Raw genomic sequence first — 23,573 nt, forward strand, 5'->3', positions numbered from 1 at the left:
CGCTTGTCAACCGGTGTCGATGTAAATATTACAAGACCGGAAAGTTAACAATAACATTTTCTAGATTCGATGAACACCGTCATGGAGAGAAGTAATTGAAATATCATTTGTTGATGATTTTGTTCGTTTTTTTAGATGTTTAAGACGGCTCTTGTCCGCTAACGTTTATTTCTTTATAATCAAAGGTTATACTCTACCATTACTTTATAGTTCCAAGCTACTTAGTACTGTACATGTATTTTGGGAACTGGACGTTTTAACAATGGTTTGAGATTAGGTGAGTGATTTAAGGCCAGAATGGTCTGGGAAAACAACATAAAATCATACTTCATATACCCTGATACATAAATTAGAACTAAAAATGTGTTTACACTGACATTATTTTTTTTGAAAAAATGCAATTTGATTAAGTCCTAAGTGGAATGTGGAGACTTTGTACCATTACAATATAAGGAGGTTTTTACAGGTGTTAGGTACGTTCTAATGTGGTCATTAATGGAAACAATTGGGTTCTTAAAATAAAGTGAAAAATGGCTCTCTCAATACAACACGGCAGTGTGAAAACATGACAGCACAGTTAGCATTATATATATATTAAATCAATATTAAGCAGCTTGATCAAAATTAACTGGCATTGGTTAATTGTTTTTAATGATTACACCTCAGCTTACGAAAATCTTCTTCATAGAGTTCAATTGCCAACATTTCATTTGAGCAGGGTAAGATGCATTGCTATTGAAACTTACAAATGTCTGTATGGTATCTCACCAGAATATGTTCAAAACCTTGTAACTTTTAAGAGATTTAATTTTTAATCTGAGATATGAAAACTGTGTAGATGTTCCATCAGTAAGAACAACTAAATATGGGAAAAACTCTTTCCAATGACATAGAAATGTGGCACATTATCTAGCACGATGTTTGAGCACCAAATTGTATCAATGTTAACCATTGCAAATAAATTGAGCAATTACATTCAAAAACAAAATCAAAAATCTAGTTATTTTAATTAAAAAAAGAAGTCTAGGTGTTTTCATCTTTAATTTGTGATTTTTGAAACGAGAATAACAAAATAATACACAAAACACACATAGAGCAACACATAAATAATAAGTAATGAAAAATGAAATGCACATATTTCACATAAATTAACATTTTCTTACTGAATGTAAATATACATGATGAATTTACGTAAAGTACTTTAACAAACACATATAAACATAATGACACAGTTTACATTCTTATACATTTTACTCGTCCTCGCTGTTGTCCATGTAGACAGACCAGTTTTTGGGCGCCACATCCTGCCTAAATTCACCCACGTTGAACCGATGTACTCATTAGGATCCAGAATCCTGACGCTCTCTGATGTGACTGCCTGCTTCCTCAGTGTAGTGAAGACTGGCCTCAATAAAAATGTTTAAATAAAATTAAAAATATTTATACATATATTTAAAAAAAACTGCTTTTGATCACAAAAAGGTACGAATGACATAATGAAAAATAAATAAACACAAAAACTTATCCAATGTTTCACATTTTATTTACATGCACCCAAATATTTACATGATATACATTGAACATGAACAAATACAATGTAACATTTTATAATACGAAGAAACAGATGAAGAATAAAAATATAATGAACATTTTATGGATATGATATAATACAGAGAGAGCAAACACAAATTCAAATCTAACATTTTATTTATCAAATATTTTTTTCACAATTTAATGTGCTAGCATCCAAATTGATTATATATACTAGTTAACGTTTAAACACAAATATCAAATTTCATTCATACAACATAAATTTATCATTCAATTTATATTCATTGGCACTTCACTCATTGAAACACATTTGACTATATGATCCATATGTGGTACGATCGCTCCAGCCGAATGGTACGGAGTCTCCCGATATTGTAGTGCTATGAAGTCTCCATGTCACCTGAGTAAACTAGTATGTGTAAAGTGATTAAAAACTTTATACTGGGTTGGAGCTTGTAAGCACAAGACCAATTGAGCTCTAAATTATAACTTGTTTGCAAAATATCATAAAAATACCAGGCTCACAGATGCAATGGAAATTAATCTCCATGCTGGTACAGATATCCTGATCAATGAAAGTTGTGTGAAATAAAAAAATATTAATATTGCATACCGGTATGTTAAATTTATCACAACTGCTGGCAATTTAATACACTGTTTACATAGTGCCAGCAGTGTGATAATTGGTTTCTCATCACTTTACACATACATGTACATGTATTACAGTTTCAAGATTGGGATTTAATCATATTGATTGTTTTGTCACTGGTTATGCATTTCTAGTTCTGACTTATCTGTCAGAGTATATAAAATATGATTTAAAAGTTCTTCCAAGAGTACAACTGAGGTCCTAAATCGCCTACTTGTCCTCAAACCACTGTGTTTGTTTTATGATGACATGGAAATTGTTATATGCAATATCAATACAGTAAGATAAAAAAGGATCAAGCTGTCTATTTGTTGTCTTTTCTTAATTTGGCTAAGTTTTGTTTCAAGGAGAGAGAACTTAAACTATCACATTGATTATGATTTACATGAGCAGTAATTCATTTTTAAATCTGCATCAGCCTTGAATGAGTTTCTTGGACTCACATTATATTTCAGAGTCATGGATCCACATTACTTTAAAAAAAGAGAAAGAATATGCATCCTCCTTATTTTAAAACACTTCTTAAGAAAAATTGGTCTTCAGGAACAAAACTAATGATGCATGATGCAGAAGCTAGAGCATAATGATTCACTGATTACATGATTGTTTTTGTAGGCCTGTTAGGGGCTGGCGTGGGAGTAGAGAAAGAAGAGTGGATGGATCTTCTCAACTCGCACCACATCACCCGTGCAGAGATGAATAAACTCATCATGAACTACCTCGTCACTGGTACATCTGTACTTTCTGTATTTTAAGCTGAAGTATTACATTCACTAAACACTAAGCAGATTAAAGATTTGTAACAGTGATTAACTTACCAAGATGACCAACAATTATTGCCATTCAAAACTTTTTTATTTTTTCAAAGAAATTGTCGCGCTATAAGTGTCTGAAACTGCAACATGCAAAAAAATAATGTAATGCAAGGCATGTCCATTGATTCTGGTTCGAACACTTGTTTCAGCCCTGGATTTACTGAGAAAAATCAGGCACACTTTGTCATCAAGTCGTCATATGCTCTTGCTGTTTCAGAAGCTTGAATTTTTAGACTCTGTATGTTCTTATACATTATGATATAAATCATACTTGCAATTTTAGAGGGATTCAAAGAGTCTGCAGAGAAATTCCGAATGGAATCTGGTATCCAGCCACCGGTGGACTTGAACGAACTGGATGACAGGATTCGAATTCGGGAAGAAGTGCAAAATGGTCGCATTGAGAGTGCCATAGCTCTTGTCAACAACCTGCACCCAGAACTGCTGGACAATGACAGATACCTTTATTTCCATCTACAGGTATAGGTTGATTGGTATTGAAGAAATTATGTGGCTTAAAAACATTGAAGGGATTAGTTACTTTTCCATCATTTCGGTGGCTGTTGTTTAATGGATTAAAACTTGCAGCTCTCAATTTGTTGATCATAGAACGCCATGGGCATTCTTAAGATCTTAACAATAAGTTGGCCGCCAGCAGCCAATTGTACAAAAATTGGTTATTTTTTTGGGATTGGTCCAAGTTGAAGGTGCACAATACAGGTTGATGCCTGAATTTTTGTTTAATTTTGATGCATTATCATGTTAAACTCATTTCACTTTGATGATCAAAACAAACCCTTTGATTTAGGTCATATAAAAAAATATTAGCGATATTTTGACACCTAACTGGGGAATTTGTGGCAACATAGACCAAGTATTAATTTAAAAAAAACTTTAATAAAGCCTTTCATTGTTTGTTCTTGAATGTACCTTAAATTACTTTTGCTTCATTTCCATCATAGCAACAACACCTGATAGAGCTGATCAGGGCACGGAATGTTGAGGCAGCACTGGAGTACGCACAGACACACCTCGCTGAACGGGGAGAGGAAAATCCTGACATTCTCTCGGAATTGGAGCGAACTCTTGCTCTCTTGGCATTCGAGGAACCCGAAAAATCTCCCTTTGGTGATCTTTTACACTTGTGCCAACGACAAAAGGTAGGTTTAATTGTAGTACAGTCAAACTCTGTTAGCCCGAACACACTTGGCTTGATTTCCTTGTTGGCTCAAACTGGATCTAAAGAACCATTTTCTTTCTATTGAAGTTAAGCATTCCCCTTGTGTTGAATTTCCTAAAGCTCCAGATATTTTCGACGGTCCTTTGAAGTTTGATCCTACATGGTAAAAATGGAATCATGATCAAGACATTAATGAATAGGAAATTTTGAGACTAAAACACTGTTAGCTTTGGAGAGAATGCCTTTGCGGTGATTGAGTAAATATTTGGTTGATTTAAAAAAAAAAGTGTAACTGAGCCCACCTTGTTATGTTAGTAACTGCCATGGAAAGAACCATTTGAAGGATATCTCTAAATGTTTTTATTTATGAGACCTAATTTTAGACATTGTTAAGTCATATCCAGTTCTAGTTATCAAATATGTGACAGAAGTTTTTCAATCTTAACATTTATATCTTAAATGAAGTTGTCATCATGAGGAAATGTGATGACGTTTTTTTTATTTATAACTATTGTGATAACTCTTGACATAATTATGGATGGTGTTGTAAACCGTGGGCAATTAATGTGATTTGTCTGCGTTTTTTATCAGATCTAATGGCTCCAGAAAAATATTTACTTTATTTGTTGTTGGTATTGACGCTGCCTTTTTTTCAAATTTGAAGTAAGGAGAGCCCTCAAAACGTCTTTAAAAGGAAGTTTTGTTTTTGTGACAGGGTGTTTGACCCCCATTTGATCCATTTTGGGCCTTAAGCACCCCCAAAACCCATCACCGAAATGGTCTCAGCCCCTCCGATGTCTTCTCAATCACAACCCTGATAGTGATGTTTTATGTATTTAGTGCTATAAATCTTCAAATGAGTATTTATGATGTGAAATAAATATTGCCACGGCTCGTTTTTATCTATTTTAGAAAAGTTGTTTAATAAATTCTGTATTGAAAGACTACTCATGTAACATCCTCTGACTGCTGTCATTATAAAACAAACAAAAATATTAAGATTTCCATAAATGTACTTGAAACCGTTCTTATTTCATTTTACAGGTGGCCAGTGAACTCAATGCTGCTATTTTGGAGACAGATGCCACACCAAAGCTGGCAAATCTCTTAAAACTGTTACTATGGTCACAAGAGGAACTTGATAAAAAGAAAATACGCTACCCCAAAATGACTGATGTATCATCTGGAATGATCGAGTCACCCAAGTGAAGCAAAAATTTTCAGTGATATAATTGTGGAAGTGACCTCCATGTTTTTTTACTACAGTGCAAGTGAAACTATATAAGACAAGGCATGAGGGCGGCCTATATGGTTGTGCCGATTATTGAACTTGATCAAAGTGGTCAACATCGGTGACAATGGATAGTAATTTTCAATTTTTGCCTCTTGCAAGTTGTTGTTCCTGGGTTTTGGGCCCATTTCTCTTCTTTCAAAGCAGATATTTTTTTCCAGTTCACAACCAGGGCTCATCCAACCAGGCGACTCGAGTGACGAAGTCGCCTTGCCCGCGGCCACTTCGCTATTTTTAAAGATCTACTGCTATTGAACCTTATGTATCAGCTTGGAGATACATGACTACTTCTCTGACACTGCCAGAGGTTCACATGTCTGCATTTTTGCTTATTTCAAAGTCAGACCTAAAAAAATAATCTGTGTTTAGGTCAACGGTCTCAAAACTGCTAGATAGGGTAGGAACAATTTATTTTTTCATTTTTAAGTCCAGTCAAAAACTGCCAAGCCAGTACATTTAAAAAAAAGAGAAACATTTCGGGGGGGGGGGGGGGGGTAAAAAAATTAAATCCTCTGCGAGAAGTCATTTCTCCCTAAAATTTTAGCCTAGGATGAGCCCTGACAACGACAATATTCTTCACGTGTAGATCTATGGACTAATTTTAGATTAAATTAATTGATGCTAGATAAATGAAAAACAGACAAGTGCGAAAAAGCACAAGAAATTTATTTTGTAGTTACCAGTATACCTCATATATGAGGGGCCAAAATGTAAATAAAGATATTTGGATATCAATCGATCATTGAATGGTTTTCAATCTCTGGTAATCAATAGTTAAGTTTAGTCTTATTTCCAACACTAGCTATTTCAACATTATGTAGCAATAGATGTTACCTGTAACTATACTTCCTATGTCAAATAGTTTCAAGTGTACAGGCACGTGACAAACATTTAGTTAAATGTACCTGAACCGGTGATAACAAATAAATAAGAGCATTGTTTTACAACTCATCTTAACAAATTCATGGAGATCAAGTACAGGTTTTAGTTGACAGAATGGAATCACTGAGGAGACTCTATGGACAAGGATGTAAGTGATATTGTTGCATGGACTTTATTGCACCTTATTTATTTCTCTTTACAAACTCTTGGAAGTTTACGTACACAGTATTGTTCTGTGTGTGTATTATTAATTGATGTAATGATGTAATGGATGGCTGTACATGTAATCTACATTTAATCTTTGAATCAAGAATGCATTGCCTAAGTTACTGCATTTGTTTTGATATTCTGGGACTGGGAAGTTAGCAAAGCAGTTGAAGCAGATGTACATATGTCATAGGACTATTTATATAGTACCTTATGTTGACATATATGTCACAGGGTTATTTACAATGTAATACAGTACTATACAGTACATTTTGATAGCGAAGGTGGTATTTGACGAGAGTGGATTTTTTTTTCACGATTTTGGGAATCCACAAGAGTCCAATACAACATCCCTTATCCAAATGCAGTACAAATATCTCTTCAGTTTATACTTGTTACTGGTTTAATTAATTTAGAAAATATGTTACAAGGTTTAATATAACGTTATTATGTTTAATGACATCATTTTAGCATTGTGTTACGACATGGTGTCAGCTATGTGGAATACAGCCCTATTGTCTTTATTTTCATTGTGTATATATAGTGTACTATCTTTATCAATTTGTTTCTTAAAAATCATCATTATTTGATAATAATTATGATTGTACAAATAAATGCCAAAAACATCATTGTTTACTTTCAAATATTGCTTACTCTGGAAGTTTCAAAGATACCCTTTTGATCTGCAGTATTCCTAACTTGGTTTGAGACAGCTGTTTTAGCTGTTCTTGTTTTATTTTAATGTTTTAAGTTAAGGGTTAGTAGGTGACCCGATATGTGAAATACGGGGAAAAGGAAACCATATCGAATATGGTTTCCCTGCGCCCCGTATATCCCATATCTGGTCACCTCCTAACCCCATAACGTATATATCATGTTGACTTCATGTTTAAATGTTTCGTTTATTCATCGCAATCGGAAAATAGACACCATTTTGGTACGATATAAATTTGGTGACCCTATATGGAAAAATATGGGGTTTCTGCATGACCAGTCCTTGACCAATGGCGTTCTGTCATTTATGTTGGAGGCTTGATATATGAGCATATCACAAAATGTTTCTGCTTTAAAAATTCACAACATTTATCATATTAATTTAAAGAAAAAACCAAAAACAGGCCATTGTTTTAAACTCCTCCTCGAATTCAATTCAGAGGACTTTCACAAATAATCAGGGATCAAGTGCATGGCAGACATATAGGAATCATGTTGTCTGACAGCGGTGTCTGCAGTTTCACACTTGTGTCCGCTTGTTAATTTGTGCATTTTTTTATTTAATCTTGACCAAACCTGGTCACAAAGTTAAATAAAAATGTGTATTTTTATAGCATCTTGCAGGGGTTCAAACAACTGGAATATCATGCTATTCATTTCAAGTTGCTTGAGACCAAAGTCTTGCAAGCAGCACATCTTCTGAATAAGTCTTCTGAATATAATTTTTATGTACCAAGTTATAGCATGACAAGTTATTTTCCAGACACAACAAGACACAATATCAACATTATAGGAATGACAATTAGACATTTGTGATTTTGATTGCCAAAGTTACAATCCAGGTCTTACATGTGGCACATTGTCTCACTATGGAATGGGAATAACTAGCTAGACACCCCGCAAACTAAACAGGTTATTAATTTGTGCAATCAGGAGGTTTAGGCAGATTGAACAGCTGATGGATATGCGTACATATGGACATTGAAGGGAACTTTGTATGTGCTTTATATCATTGAGTTTTGACGGTGAAAAGGGAACAGTGATAAACCAATTGGTGCTTCGAAACAAAAAATAGTTTATCTAAGTGTTTTCATGAATATGGACTCATATCCTGCAAAAGATATGCAGGTTATGTAGTTATTGCCATATCCGTCAATCCACATATTTTATGATTTTTAGCTCTACTGGCCAAAGGCAGAAGAGCTTATGCAATGGTAATGTGTACGTCGGATGTGCATCCGACGTCCCTGCGTGCGTCTGTTAACAATTGCTTGTGAACACAATACAGTCTTCTGTTTTGATTGTATCTTGATGAAACTTGTACAGTACCGGTATTTAGATATCCATCAGAGCTTGGTTTCTTTCAAAAACCAGCTAGATGGGCCTTGAAAGTTTTAAAAAATCTATTTTTAGCTAAGTCTATATTTAGCCAAGTCTACATGAATAAAGTCTATTTCTAGCCAAGTTTACATGTAAAGTCAAGTCTAGGATGAAAGGGAGACAACTTGGTTTTTGGTTCTGCAGTTTTTGTGAATTACTCTACCTTGTTCTTGTTGAAGGGCCAAAGTCCATTTTTAGCTCTATTGGCCAAAGTGTCTGGTATTCGCACATCCATCTGAACACAATTTGTTGTCAATGTTTGTTCAAATTATGCCCCTGGGGTCATTACTGGCCATGCCCCAGAGATCACAGGTTTGGTATACTTAAATAGGGAAATGTTTGAAAATCTTTTTGTGTGTTCGCGCATCCATCATAACACATTTGCTTATGAATGTTTGTTCAAATTATGCCCCTGGGGTCATTACTGGCCATCTCCCGGGGTTCACAGGTTTGGTATACTGAAATTGGTAATATTAAAAAAAAAAAAAGGAGTTGCTATGCAGACCCTTGCTATTTTGAATAAGGCATAGTTTAGTGGTCCGCTGCCATGGTTGTTCAAATTATGCCCCTGGGGTCAAAACTGGCACTTCCCCGGGGGTCACAATTTTCCAAGAGACTTATTTAAGAAATATTTTCAAAATCTTCTTGTTTCAAACCACAAGGCTCATACCTTTGATATTTGATGTGGAGCATCATATGATGACCATCTAGCAAAACAGTTGAAATTATGCCCCTGGGGCCAAAGCTTGCCCCACCCTTTTTGACCAACTTATTTATTTTAAAGGTACAGCAATGAAATTTGGACCATGTGTACAGTTTTGCAAACAAGCATCAATCTTGTCCTCGGATGACCTTGATCTTTTGACCAACTTTACTTGGCACATATTAAAATAGTTCATGCAACTAATCTGCTAACAACACTTTCTATCCTCAGATGTTGAATGATCCTCAGATGTTGAACGTGCAACGTTTTCAGCTAATCCAAACACAAAAAGTGAACTAAATGTTTCGTGCCTATTACCCATACATACATGCTCTGGATTGAAAATTACCACAAGAGCCATGCCAATAGAGCATAGGCCCTCTTGGGCCTCTTGTTGTTGATAACTTCAAAGATATATATTCCATACTATTTACTGGGTAAACTATATCACAGTAACAATATGCTCTTTTGTGATAGGATATGTAACTAATGCTTAAATATTGTCAGATTTATGTCCCTTTGTATAATTAGAAATTATGTTTCTTTATGGTTGTGATAGTAACTTCAAAAAGGTTGAACATATTATTATGGGTAGTTCAAACATTCTTTACTTGCTCACAGTAATAATTCACTTGTTTTTGTAAATTTACTTATACTTGTCATTATTAATATTGTCATTTCATGGCTTTGTTGAGGCAACAAGCAAGCTACTCATGGTGAACATTTGTGCAAAGTAAGTTTACAATCCACCAATGCATGGCAAAGCTTCAGCCTGGACAAGCCAAAATAAAGATTTAGACCGACAAGTTTGGCCTTGAACTTCGAACAACTGACAATGTTATCCTTTGACCTTCTAATATTGGTCTTGAATCGGACATTCTTATGGTGAACATATTAAACGAATTATTTCAAAATCCGCCAATGTGTACAGCTGAGACAATGACCCTAAAATTGGCCCTTAAAGGCCTATATCAGTAGCCCAGCATTACTAATCTGTTATTGTCAGGACATTATTTTTATTTTAAACATAATTATTTTACAATGATTGTGAAACAAGTTATTTCAACTTTATATTAATCACTGTCGTTGGCAAGATTTTACACGAGAGTGTGGTCTTGTGTTGTGGGGGAAACCGGAGTACCCGGAGGAAACCCACTTGTCCGGCTTGGTGACCACAAACCAAACTCACATGCGCCCAGGCCTGTAATTGAACCCATGTGCTAACCAATAAACTGGATGGGACATTAGAATAGGGGAGTCCTTATACTATAAAATTAGGGACAACCAGGGCAGCTGAGGGCACTTTGTAACATCTGTATGGTCAAGCTGCAGTTTTCACCAGTTCCCACAAGTTTCAAGCAAAAGTGAAAAGTTGATTCAGATTTATACAGCAGATAGCTACCAACTGCTACTTGAATAGATTCACTAAATATTAATCATAACTTCTAGGCTTTTTACATTAACATCTATTTAACATGATAAATGTAATAGTGCCACAGCTCCTCTGTGTTTTGCAATATGATTATCATAATTTCGTAATTATTCTGTAATATCAATTTAGTATACACAACATGTTCATATTCTTTTTATTTTATTCTGTAATATTCCAATGTCTGGGTCACCTATTTTTAAAAGTGAAGTAAACTTTTTGATTAAGTATTATTGAGGTGATCAAGTAATAACAACTTAACAAAGAAAGAACAGTGTTATATTTATATACTAGTAACTCACCCTATAATTGAGATATTCCTGTAATTTTATTTTTAGCTAAACAAAATAGTATACATGCATGTAATGTACGTGTTATTTCCACGTGTGGCCCATGTTGGGTTGCCATGCAGGATTGGGATAAAAGTCGCTCACAAATGTATTTATTTTTCGTCTTTTTAACCCTAGCACAAAAATTCCAGACTGACCTTTGTTGCTAATAATAATTATGACCAGCTAACTGCTTTACAATTACTATTTACCCAGGGTGTTAATTTGTCCTGTCAATCACAGACCAGTTCTCCAGGGCTACTGATCTAGGTCTTTAACCTTTGACCTCCAAATATGAATCTTGCATGCGACACATTGTCTTGTCATTATGAACAGTTGTGCCAAATTAGTTTAAAATACCCCTATGCATGGCAAACTTATTGCTCACATCAGCTGGCCTGAACACATATTGATAATGCCATCCCAACTGCCAACACACCCATCTGCCAGCCGAACACCACACCCCTATCTAATGACCTTGAGGTCATTCGAAGAAAACCTGGTTAAAACTAATGGTAAAGTTTCTGCAAAAACAACACGTTAAAACCTGAAAAAGTTTTATTTCATCAAAAACACACAATACTATCTATATTTGCCATCCCATTTTAATTGATGAGGACTGACAAACTGTTTAATTCCAAGCATATTGTTCTCGGCACAATATTTCCAAGAAAACGGGTTCTTATTTTTCTCTTCTAAAACTTTTTTCTCTTCATTTTCCTTTGCTAACATTTTCCGAGTAACCACTCTAGCCTTAAATGGCATATAATGTGCCATTACTGTTAAAATGTCCTCGACTTCCTCGAACTCAATTTTCCCCCCAATTTCAAAGATCATTCTGTCTGGCTTTACTGGCGTTTCCCAATGATGTATGTTTCCCTTTCCACTACCCATTCTGTGCCCTAGTGGTTTCTTCGTAACAGCCTGCCATGGAGATAGCACGCGGTAGATGGCAAACGCTTTCTTTTCGTTCATTTTACGTACTACCTGCATTCTGCAGCTCTCAAAATGCTCAAAACGAAGCCGTCCCCCTTCTAATGCCTGTAAATAGAAATCTTAGGAATAGGCATTTAACATTTCACACATGCATCGGTTGTTATTACAGCATGTCTAGGTATACTTCATATCAAGGAGAATAGCAATTTTGAGATCATGTTCAAGGCTAACAACAGAACATCAATTAATTCAAGTCAAATTACCGTATGTCTGAAAGCAACTTAAAGAAAGCAAATTTAATGAAATGCAAGCCTACTAAACTTACATAAAATAAACCAATCAATAAATGGGAAAGACTGAATATAAAACACCATTCATGTGCTGTCTATACCCTACCTCTGCTATATAAGGGAATATTAATTGGAAAGAGAGGTCAAAAAATGTTTTTAATGTATATTTGATCATGGCTTTTTACCTGGACACCAAACTCTCCATACACCAGGGTATTGTGCACAAGCTCTGGGCCCCTCATGAGGTTCAGCATTTTCTGCATTTTAGGGAAGGGATCCATAGGTGCCATGGGTAGTGGCTGTTTCTGAGCCACAACAAGACGCCGACGCTCTGGCATCTCAACATCTGCAAAAATTAGGTCAACATATATATTATTAAGTAAAGTTAATCTTGCTAAGTTTTAAATACATATTTAACTTGAGGGCTTTTACTTGCTTTATAACGGTAAACAGTATTTGAGAATAACTTTATAATAGTTTCTAATAGAACATGATTTTTTTAACATAAACAAGGCCTCTAGGCCTTTTTAGGAACTGGAACAGTATGAAGTTGACAGAATATGTAAGCAATTGTTTTAAATTAAAGTAATAATTAGGTTTTAACTGCCAATTATGCAAAGTGTGTATTTATAATCATATTATAAGTTTAAAATCAAATAAAAGAAATATTTGACAGTCTTATATAGTAAGTATTTCATTCTATTAAAGCAGAAGGATGTCCATGCTCATATTCATGAACTAAAAACAGGTTTACTGAAAAAAGACAGGGTGCAGCACCCTTTCATTTATCTAAGACGTCTTAAATCAAGAAATCTTACGGCTATAGTTTTGAGGCAGCTTTAGTTTCATCAAAGTTGCCACTTGTATCCATTGTGGGGTCTTTACACCTGCAATTAAAGAAGAGTTCAATATAAAGCCCTGCAATCTTATGCAAATGATTTTATTCTATATTCCAAGTCAGAAAGTGTCAGAAACCATTCAACTAAGAGCGCTGCAGAGTGAACATCAATGCTCTTCTGTTAGCATAACTAGACAATTATCATTCCAGAGTTATATGCCTTGATAGGGCATTGCCTCAACATGTGGACCAAGTTGCATTTTTAAAGCTGCACTCTCACAGATTTACCATTTTTACAACTTTTTTTAATTTTTTGTCTTGGAAAGGGCTATTTTTTTGCGTAAATATCTGCAAACCAATGATATAAGATTGCTGACATAAAAACAGATCTTACATTTTCATATTTCCGTTCGAAAAATAATGTTTTATGGCTTATACCGTTACTAACGGTTTAAGAAAAATGCATAAATCATCAATTTTTGAACTTACATATAAAAATCTGTGATTTAATTTTTTTGTCAGCAGTCTTATATTTATAACTGGTTTCCATGGATTTTCATAAAAATTGGCTCGTCCCAAGACTAAAAATAAATAAGTTGTCAAAACATTCAATCAGTGAGAGTGCAGCTTTAACAGATCTTAAAGGTTTTCGAGTTATAGCAAAAAAATCTATTATTTTGGTCAACACTGTCTCTTCAAACAGTATGTGACTGAATAGCAGAAAAGCCCTTTACCACAGGCAGGGGTTTTGCAACTTAAGAACACCAGGGGTAGTCTGAACAATCACATTTTTTATTTCACATTTCTTTCTCTGATATTTATCTCTTTTTTCTCAAAAGATGTCATTCTGACATTGCAAACAAGTCACTAAAATCATGGCAATTATTATTGAATTATATTGCACTTTGTTTGGGTTGTTATCACTCAACCAGTCAAACTGTCTTAACAGTACTAAGTACAGGTTCTGTGCAGCATCAACTCACAATACATACAAAAAAAACACATTTTAATTTCATTTGTATTGGAAATTTTTACTATGAAATACTAAACACGACTTTGTCCGAATCTTCTTTATCCGAAACATTATAATATGCATACAATAAAAACATCAACACAAGCGGGTGAAATCATAAGTAAATGCCCAAAGCGTGAAAATCGTTGAAGTTTATTATTCTTTTACCTAAAACTTTACTTTGCAGCTTGAGCAATTGCATTTTAAGCACTATTTTATGTTGTTGTTGTTGAGTTTGTCATTGACTGCTTTTTGCATAACCTCCGAGTCCGAGGAACACCGAATAATTTTTTATCTTTTGCAGTGATTAAAATGTGTGTTGGTATAGTCTTTGAAATACATTAAATACTAATATATTTGATTTATAAACTACCATGAAGACACTTAAACTATGGGTGCACAAAAAGAAGGCAATCGATAAACAAGGTGAGAGAAGACACGAGCAATATACAAATGTCACATAAATTCGCGACGATTTTTTTACTTCACCAGTTTTAGGAAACACTTGATTATTGTAATCTAGTCAGACTGATTTTAGAATGATTGTCCTGCTTCATATTATTTTGCATGCGACTGAAAATGCTTAGTTCCAAAAATGCCTGCCACCAGAAAGGCCCAATTCTAATAACTGTCTTTGACACTTATTTTTATCATAAACAGTTAAACCTTTAGCATTAGGCCATTGATGACATTTTTTAACATTAATGTGTTTAGAACTAAAAAAATAAAATAAAATATGTAACACATAAATAATATTGATATGTCTGTATCACATATCTTTTACTCACAAAACCACGTACCTGTATAATGGTTTATAAATCTGTGACGTACAGTTTAAAAAGGGATTCCGAATCAGGGGTAGTTCCGAATCAGTCGTTTAAATTTACCTGAAAATATCTGAGAATGACCTGCATATGAAGATTTTTCTTACATATATATTGTGTTTGACGCTTTGTTATTGCTTACAACAATTTTAGAACGTGTACACATCAAAACTACCTTTGTGTACATGTTTACAAATATCGCACATGGAACAATTTTACTGACACACTGGTAATGGAAATGCGCTTTGGATGAAACAACATCAAATGAATAGGTAAATAAGTGGTAAATACTTGTTATTTGGGGTATTAACATAAGATGGATGTTGACTTTAACAGATGCTAGCACCCCACAGAAATATATTGAGAATAAATATTGATTTTACATTGAAAATGAAAGTGGGTTATTGCGGGAATTCCGGGTCACATGTTGGGGGCTGTCTCAAAGTCTAGTGCATTGTATATTGTACAGTAAATAAAGTTCTGGTAAACAATTAGATGCATTCTTGTGTAAAAATATTTGTTGAAAACTCAACTTTCTACATAAAATCACTTTTTAGTTGCAAGTAAAATTCATAGTGAGTGGTTTAAAGCTGCACTCTCACATGTATACCAATTTTACAACTTGTCAGCAGTCTTATATCACTAATTTCCAGGGTTTTTCGGAAAAATTGGCTAGTTCCAAGACAAAAAATAAGAAATAAGAAAAGTTGTCAAAACGTTCAATCTGTGAGAGTGCAGCTTTAAGAAGTTTGAACCAAAAATACTTGTCTGAAAATTAAATGATAGAAATCATGGCCTGAAGTTTACAGAACATTACTAAGCCATTGGTTCAGTATATTGGTAAACATGTTTCAATAGCAACTTCATTGGGCAAAACTCCAGCTTAGAAAATGAGTGAGTAGTAATGCCCATTTTCTACTATTTTCAACACCATCATTATCTTATTCCATCATATCTCCATTTCATATATAACATGTTTGTTATCTTTATTTCTTACATATTCTTTTTATTTAATTTCTAGTCAGTGACTGGTACTGCATGTGTTAAAGGTATTAACAAAGCCAGTAGACACTGCAGGGGTCGACACTAACCATTTTTCCAAGGGATCCCGAAGGGACACCAACATTTGATATCAGGTGTCCCTTCCTGAAATTAGGAGTCCCTTCCACTTTTTATTTTTTTTTATCATTGTTGAGCCTGTTTTAATATTTAATTCAACATACAGTGTCTTTTACTTTTCAATTTGTAATTCAAGTATACCCCCTATTATACATGTTTTTAACAGCATGTAATGACAAGTTTGTAGCACTGAATGTCAGACATGTGAACCTTTGGCAATGGCAGTGAGGTGTATTTGGGTCTCTAAGTCGGTGGATTGGGTTCAAAAGCGGTAGAATGTCACAGTCAAAAACAAAGATGAATACAATGTAAACAAAAACTTGATGTTGTTACTATTTTTAGATTTTCGGGAAATACGCATAAAATAGATCATGGTCCAGGGTCTTGTCATATGTCGGTGCCTTTCATTGAGAAACAGTAGGAATATTACATCTGGCTTGTGAAAACTCAAGTCAATATTTAGTAGAGCTGCTGATAAATCAATCAGACTGCCCAACAGGTGTCGTGCATACTGGAAGAGCAGACAACCAAAAATTTTGTATGTTAATTTTCGTGCCAAATAGTCGTAAAATTTTATAAATTGATTCTAGATAATTAATTAAACTTTGCAAATTTTATTACTATTTTGTTTTGATCAAAGCATTAAAATAAATGTATTTAAAATTAACAAATAATACTGATAAGTTGAATGCCAATTAACAAAGAATGCTGAATGTAGGATGTCGGTCTTTTGTGCCGTAAATGTTACTGTAACTACTCGAAGGTCCCATCATTAAGGCATCAAAGTCAGCAGTGTTGGCATCTTTTTTGGGCGGTTCTGACATATACGCATAACAATTCCACATAAGTAGTTTGCCGATAATAAATCTCTGTCACCTCTGACCTTGTTAATAATGTAAACAGCAAAACAGAAGCGTTAACCCGCATGCGCCCTGTGACATGACCTGTTTATTTATATATTCATGACATAACTATAGTAAAAAGGTCAGCTATACTTTTGCTTTGGTGTGTGCGATAATAATAATATAATATCATTTTGTCATGCACTGTCAAGGAATTAACGGGGACCCGAATATAGGTAATAAATTAATGAAATGCTACTTATTTATTGATATTTAGCGTTTATCGGTCAGAAATTTAAGTGTTCCGACGGAATACCGCACTTCGAAGTTCAGGTGTCCCTCCCGAAAAATTGGTGTCCTCGGGATCCCGGGACCCTGTTAGTGTCGAACACTGCACTGGTTTATATATTTCATGTATATTTTTCACAATTTATTTTTGTTACTGGTCTGTGTTAAAGGTTTTAACAAAAAATAAATATAGTTACAAAAGATATTTGTTACATTCAGCCCTACTTCAAATACATTAACAAGATTGATGGCAAAATCAATCATTTTGGATTTTCACTTGACCACCTGTCTGAAACCCCACATCCTTACTTTAACCCACCAGCCTTACTCTTTCATTTGACTAGGACAAATGATCATGTAAAATAAAGTTAAATGTGACCAACCTTCATATTTATAAAAAAAAAATTAGTGCCTGTCAATGAGAGACTGCAAGTTCATTATTTCTAACTAGCCTATTTTTAGCTCTACTGGCCAAAGGCCAGAAGAGCTTATGCGATGGTAATGTGTACGTAGTATGTGCATCCGTGCGGTCGTGCGTCCGTGCGGTCGTGCGTCTGTAAACAATTGCTTGTGAACACGATACAGGCTTCAGTTTTGATTGTATCTCGATGAAACTTGTACAGTATATAGATATCCATTAGAGCTCGGTTCCTTTCGAAAACCAGCCAGATCCGTCCATAAATGCCTAGATTATAGGCCATGAAAATTCGTGCGTCAGTGCGGTCGTGCGCCTGTAAACAATTGCTTGTGAACACGATACAGTCTTCAGTTTTGATTGTATCTCGATGAAACTTGTACAGTATATAGATATCCATTAGAGCTCGGTTCCTTTCGAAAACCAGCCAGATCCGTCAATAAATGCCTAGATTATAGGCCATGAAAGTTTTAAAGAAATGCTTTCTATTTTTAGCCAGGTCTGCATGAGCGAAATCTATTTTTAGCCAAGTTTACATGTACATGTAAATTCAAGTCTAGAGTTAAGGGAGACAATTTGCAAGTCTAGTTTCTAAATAAAATCCACCCAAACACCCAATTTAATTTTTAAAGTCCGCATTAGAATCAAAGAAAAAAAATTCTTTGGCCTTTTCCATGTTTGTTTCGACATGTGTTTGACAGTTCAAGTTGATTTTGAAACGACCCCCAACTTCAGAGAACAGAAGATGCAGTGATTGGATAAAACAGCCTAACATATCACATTATCCTAAACACCTTCAATTGATTCGGAATTCCTACAACGAGTGTGTATATTTAGACAACAAGATATATGGACTTCAGAAGTCTCATCATAATTTGAAAGTAATAAAAATCTAGTCCATATATATGAGCTCCTGAACATGTATTGTTTCATTTAACTGACTATCCTAATATTTATACAGCACTGGATTTGTCCTTACTGATTCGGAATCCCTTAATCGACTGTATCTAACTGTGCAACATAAAAGACGAAATGTAACCAGTAATGGGATATACTAATAATTATCATCCCATTTACTACACACCACTAATCCAATCAAAGTCCAATCCACTCCACTGTTTTTAGGTGTTTTCTTTGAATTCAAAGTGGGCCTTTTTGGACTAGGCCTTTCTGGTACTGGGCCTTTTTGACCCGACACCATTATTTTGAATTGATTTATGATTTTGCTTAACTTATCCAAATGAGCCTGTGAAATCAATCTTATGCAGCAGATTGAGTACAAAATTATAAACTGAAAGTAAAACTGACTCTGGGACTGCTTTTGATTACAAGAGAAGGCGAACCATAAAGTTTTACTGCTTCTGCTGGAATTTGGTGAAGGGCCTAGTACAACACTGTACACCTAAAGCCCTCCATTGTATGGGCTTTGACTACACAGTTCTCAAGATGGTTTCAGTCCTAACAAATTTTGACTAAGAAGGATTATTTAACTCCTCAGTTTGACATGGTCTAATAATGAATCCTCTGTCATGTTTGGTAATACCATTTGATGAAAATTTTGACAAAGGGGTTGAACATTCTTTGATTTACCAAATGACAAAGGTTGAAAAGTCTTGGGGTTGAAAACACCCAGCGACTTGTCCTAAATTTTTGTGGAAATATCAAAGACAACTAGTGTTTGCTTTAGTGTTCCTCAGGATATAATACTTTTGTTGTTGTTATCTTTATGCTTACATCAGCCTCCAGAATTGGTATTCTCAATCATTGACTAACTAATTTGCAAACAACATACAGTTTTGAACAGGTCATCTTTAGTGACCAGGACAGATGTGAACTCCAAGATGACCTTACTGCATTGGAAAGTGGGAGGACACTTGGCAAATGAGTTTTAACCAAAGTGCTATGTTATAAAATAAGGATATAGATCCTCATATGAAAGCAAAAAGGTTTTAACTGCTTTTTTATTTATTGTCACTAAGAACCTTTTCACGTTCACCCTACAACTTGTATCATGCACACTATAATTTTAAAATGATTTTTTTTTACCTTCCAGGAGAAGAAATCTCTCTTAACCCACGTGAAGTTCCAGACATTGTGATTGGAGATGTGGTGGAAATCTACCACCCTGAGGAGGAGTACAGGTATACCAGTTTTTCATGACAGACAATAGCTCCCTATCTTCTTTTCAACCAAAATTGAATAGGTAATTATATAACAATAATTTAAAAGAAATGGTTTATAGAACAGTGATAAGATTTCTAATATGTTATATATTAGAAATCTTATCACTGTTCTATAAACCTTTTTTTGCAAAAAAAAATGCCAGTCTCTTAACCTATTATGTTCATTATGCAGGAAATTATTTGGGATATGTACATTTAGCAAGTCCCACAACTCTAGATTCAATATTTGCTCTTGTTATATCTTTGGATACTTCTATTGCTAACATGTTTTTGCAATTCAACTTAAATGACCAATTTTTCATTTAATTATTTTACAAATTTGTTTTAATGATGTATTATTTTGAATAAAAAGTATGTTATGTTTGAATTATTTCAGCCGTCTCCTGTTGCAAGTGAATAATTTGCAGGAAGATTTTGGACAAAAAGGTAACCAAAGTAAAAGAACTCTGATTACGTGAATTTTAAAGTAGTTAGCAATTTGAAACAAATTTTCTGGTAAAAAAGTGTTAACAGAAGCCTGTAATTGCATGTTTAAAATAGCTACAGGGAAATAAACTTAAGGGATGGATTACAAAACAAAATGAACCATAGACTGGGTAATCCTTTCGTGCATTACTGAATAGAAAAAAGTATAAATATGAATGTGACATTGTTCTTGTCATAAAGTATCTAATCATTAAATGTGTAACAACTGCAATAGATATGCACCCAGACATTTTAAAGTCTGACTGTGATTATGTTTGTTACTGTTTTTTATCATAAACACACAATAGAGCCAGAATAGTGTAATTTTATGGATACCTATGGCCATGATTATGAACATTCTCAAGTCTGAATTCAGACTCAAAGATCAAATTGCCAAAACATTAATGCTTATTTTATTATTGTTTTATTTCTAGTTGAGTTTTGATGGTGAAATTTGCTGAATTTTTTAACTGTTCAAACTTGTTCAATTATTCACTTTTTTGTAAAATGAATGGAATAAACATGATTCTTTGTAATTTAATAAAAGTGCTTTTATAGTCTGAGTTTGGACTTGTACTTGAGCCTGTTCGTAAACATGGCCACAGACTATTTATTAAACATAGCCAGGGATTTGTAATGCTATTCTGCAAATGTGTTTTCATGACAAATATGATTTCAGATAGTGTTGTGAGCATTGAGCAATCAATCGCTGCGGCCTTTCAGCTTAAAGCCTACAAGAATGTCATCATTAACAAGGTGGATAAAGAGGTAATATGTCAACAATTGTAGGTGGATGTGAAATTTGTGCCGAGTAAAGGGATATTTGCCAAAAGTCACTGCCTGTGATGCGACTCATTTTATTTTTACTTCACTTTTTTTTAATATATTTCATAAAACTTTCTTCAATAACCTGTCTCTATGGTGTAGTAGGCCCGGTCTTACCTGCAAATACCGGGGATCCCGGCTCGATGCATTCTGTTTTTGAAACTTTTTTGGTATCGTTTGTAATTAACTCATTTACTTTTTTGTGAAAGTTTTATGAAATTAAGATATTCTAATGACATGTTCAATATAACATTTTATTGAATGTTAATCTGGTTAACAAATATTTAATTTGGATAAAATGCTAAGATAACTTACTTGAGGTGTGCATCATTTTGCAATGGATGTGCAATTATTAAGTATGTGTTGTGTTGTTATATTTTTTCTTTAAGTTATTTAAGGCAAAAAAAGGTTATGAAAATTTACTTTCTGTAGCAAAAAACATTACTATAGCATCACTAATACTGATTCCAGGTTTAACCATTTAAATGATCATGATGATACTACGAGGGCTGTCTGAAAAGTCCGTGCACAAGGATAAATATGATAATAATATTGGAGTGTTAGTCTTAAAAATTATCCTATAAATAATTTAAAATCTACACTTAAAGTAAAACCAAAATAAAATTATGAATTAAAATTAGTTGCTATATTTCTGTTGCCATAACAACCCAACCCTTCCTCCTACGGCGCACTTTTTTTTGCAGTAACCAATGTTAAAAGAACTGTTATATTTTCACTACTTTGGCGTGAAATCATTTAAACGTGATGTCAAAAATACATATTTCGTGGCATCAGCAGTGTGTTCAGTCAGGCGAGCATTTACAAAACGCTTGCGATTGTTTTGTTTTGTATCCCTGTTGCAACGCAGCGCATAAAAGTTAAGCGGGAAACCAAACAGCATAGGTTCGCCGCAAACATCTTTACTGAACGCGTTGCTGGTATAATTTTTGACGTAATAGGGTTAAAAGTGCGTGTTTGAACGGAAGTTAAGCTAACCAAGTGATATTTGATAAATTGACGTCGAATGAGCGAACGGAGCAGCGTAGCGTCATAAAGTTTTGTGTAAACGCCGTAATAACTCCTAATGACGCATGGAAGTTTATTTGCAGTGGAAATACAGGCAGTACTTGTAGCTGACGCCTTGTATTTAAGTGGCACGACCGTTTCGACACAGCGAGACAAACGTCGCCGATATGCCAAGAAGCGGACGGCAGAAATCTACAGATGCCGCCAATGTACAGCAGGTCGCCACCCTTATTAACGACGACCATCTGAGGACAGTATGCGAAATAAGTGACATACTGGGTTTAGGGCGTTCTGTGATTCACAATATTTTAATATCTGAACTTCAAATGAACAAGGTGGATGCCACGTTAGCTAAAACCTGAAGAAAAAGAAAAGCGAATTGTCGGGCAAATTTCTGCGCCAGTTTCAGTGTAAAGGGAAACAGTTTCTTTCGCGGATTTGATGGATGCACTTCGGAAGAAAAGGCCCGAGATGAATTTGGATGCTATGTTATTTCACCAAGATAATGCACCAGCGCACCGCTGTCAGGAAACTCTACTCATAATCAATTTTCTGGGTTTCAACAGACTTCAACACGCTCCGTACAGTCCGGATCTTGCACCCACGGACTTTGCAGTCTTTCCTAGGCTTAAAGCAGACTTACGCGAAAACAGATATGAAAATCTAGACCATTTACGCATGGCCGTCCGTTCCATTGTACGATCATACGATCGAACCTGGTACTTGGGTATTTTCAGCAAGTTGGTTGAGAGGCATAGGAAATGTATCGCACATTGGGGTGAATATTTCGAAAAGGAATGAACACTAGCAATATATAAAACGCCTTCTTCACGTCCCGTGACGTCAACGTTGTGATCAAAGTGCGCCGTCCATGTGTTTATTGGTGACTTTGATACGGTGTTATTTCTGTACTTATCAACGAAAATAAATCAAATTTTCTTGATTGGTGCAAATATATTTGTTGTTTTAAATCATGTAGATAATGTTTCACAATTACCATAGCAGGCATATTTATAGATCGTATGCACGGACTTTCTGGACAGCCCTCGTATGTGTAAAGAATGTATTCCTTACTGATATTATGAACTTTCGATTATTGTCCGATAGTAAATCGAAATGCTGGGTCTGATTCGATTCGATTATATATAGCAAATTTTCATACACTAGTTTATACATTGCAGGAGGTCACAGCAGATCTTGTTGAAGTCTTGTTCAAGGACCAGTATTACAGCAGGAGTGACATGAACAGATTCAGAAATAACATGGTATCTTGTTTATATAATATTTTTTTATACAGGGTTCTTAATAAGTTTCAGTTGAACCGTCTCAAAGAGTAAAGTAACCGACCAGCTTCTACTTATTCTATTTAAAATTCATTTA

At 34.6% G+C, this 23,573-nt stretch overlaps 3 protein-coding genes across 8 annotated transcripts in view; 2 read left to right on the top strand and 1 right to left on the bottom strand.

The window, feature by feature from the left end:
• The first annotated feature begins 1 nt into the window (after position 1).
• LOC128231720 (glucose-induced degradation protein 8 homolog) lies at positions 2 to 7,204 on the top strand. Its single transcript, XM_052944838.1, has 5 exons — positions 2 to 91; positions 2,816 to 2,929; positions 3,299 to 3,495; positions 3,978 to 4,175; positions 5,240 to 7,204. Exons 1-5 carry the CDS (start codon positions 70 to 72, stop codon positions 5,402 to 5,404), a joined length of 696 nt encoding a protein of 231 aa, XP_052800798.1. The 5' UTR covers positions 2 to 69; the 3' UTR covers positions 5,405 to 7,204.
• Positions 7,205 to 11,674: 4,470 nt separating this feature from the next.
• On the bottom strand, positions 11,675 to 14,480 carry LOC128230582 (39S ribosomal protein L16, mitochondrial-like). Its single transcript, XM_052942998.1, has 4 exons — positions 14,375 to 14,480; positions 13,175 to 13,243; positions 12,542 to 12,702; positions 11,675 to 12,171 (listed from the first exon to the last, which is right to left on the bottom strand). Exons 1-4 carry the CDS (start codon positions 14,406 to 14,408, stop codon positions 11,713 to 11,715), a joined length of 723 nt encoding a protein of 240 aa, XP_052798958.1. The 5' UTR covers positions 14,409 to 14,480; the 3' UTR covers positions 11,675 to 11,712.
• LOC128230581 (GATOR complex protein Iml1-like) overlaps positions 14,474 to 23,573 on the top strand; it is a 61,890-nt gene continuing 52,790 nt past the window's right edge. For all 6 annotated transcript variants that reach the window (XM_052942992.1, XM_052942996.1, XM_052942991.1 and 3 more), the window contains exons 1-5: positions 14,474 to 14,632; positions 19,748 to 19,835; positions 20,254 to 20,303; positions 21,022 to 21,110; positions 23,375 to 23,458. In XM_052942992.1, the coding sequence (XP_052798952.1) occupies positions 14,581 to 14,632; positions 19,748 to 19,835; positions 20,254 to 20,303; positions 21,022 to 21,110; positions 23,375 to 23,458 (363 nt within the window). In that variant the 5' untranslated portion in view covers positions 14,474 to 14,580. The remainder of the gene's footprint in view (positions 14,633 to 19,747; positions 19,836 to 20,253; positions 20,304 to 21,021; positions 21,111 to 23,374; positions 23,459 to 23,573) is intronic.

Source organism: Mya arenaria, chromosome 4, assembly GCF_026914265.1.
Source record: "Mya arenaria isolate MELC-2E11 chromosome 4, ASM2691426v1".
Taxonomy (NCBI): domain Eukaryota; kingdom Metazoa; phylum Mollusca; class Bivalvia; order Myida; family Myidae; genus Mya; species Mya arenaria.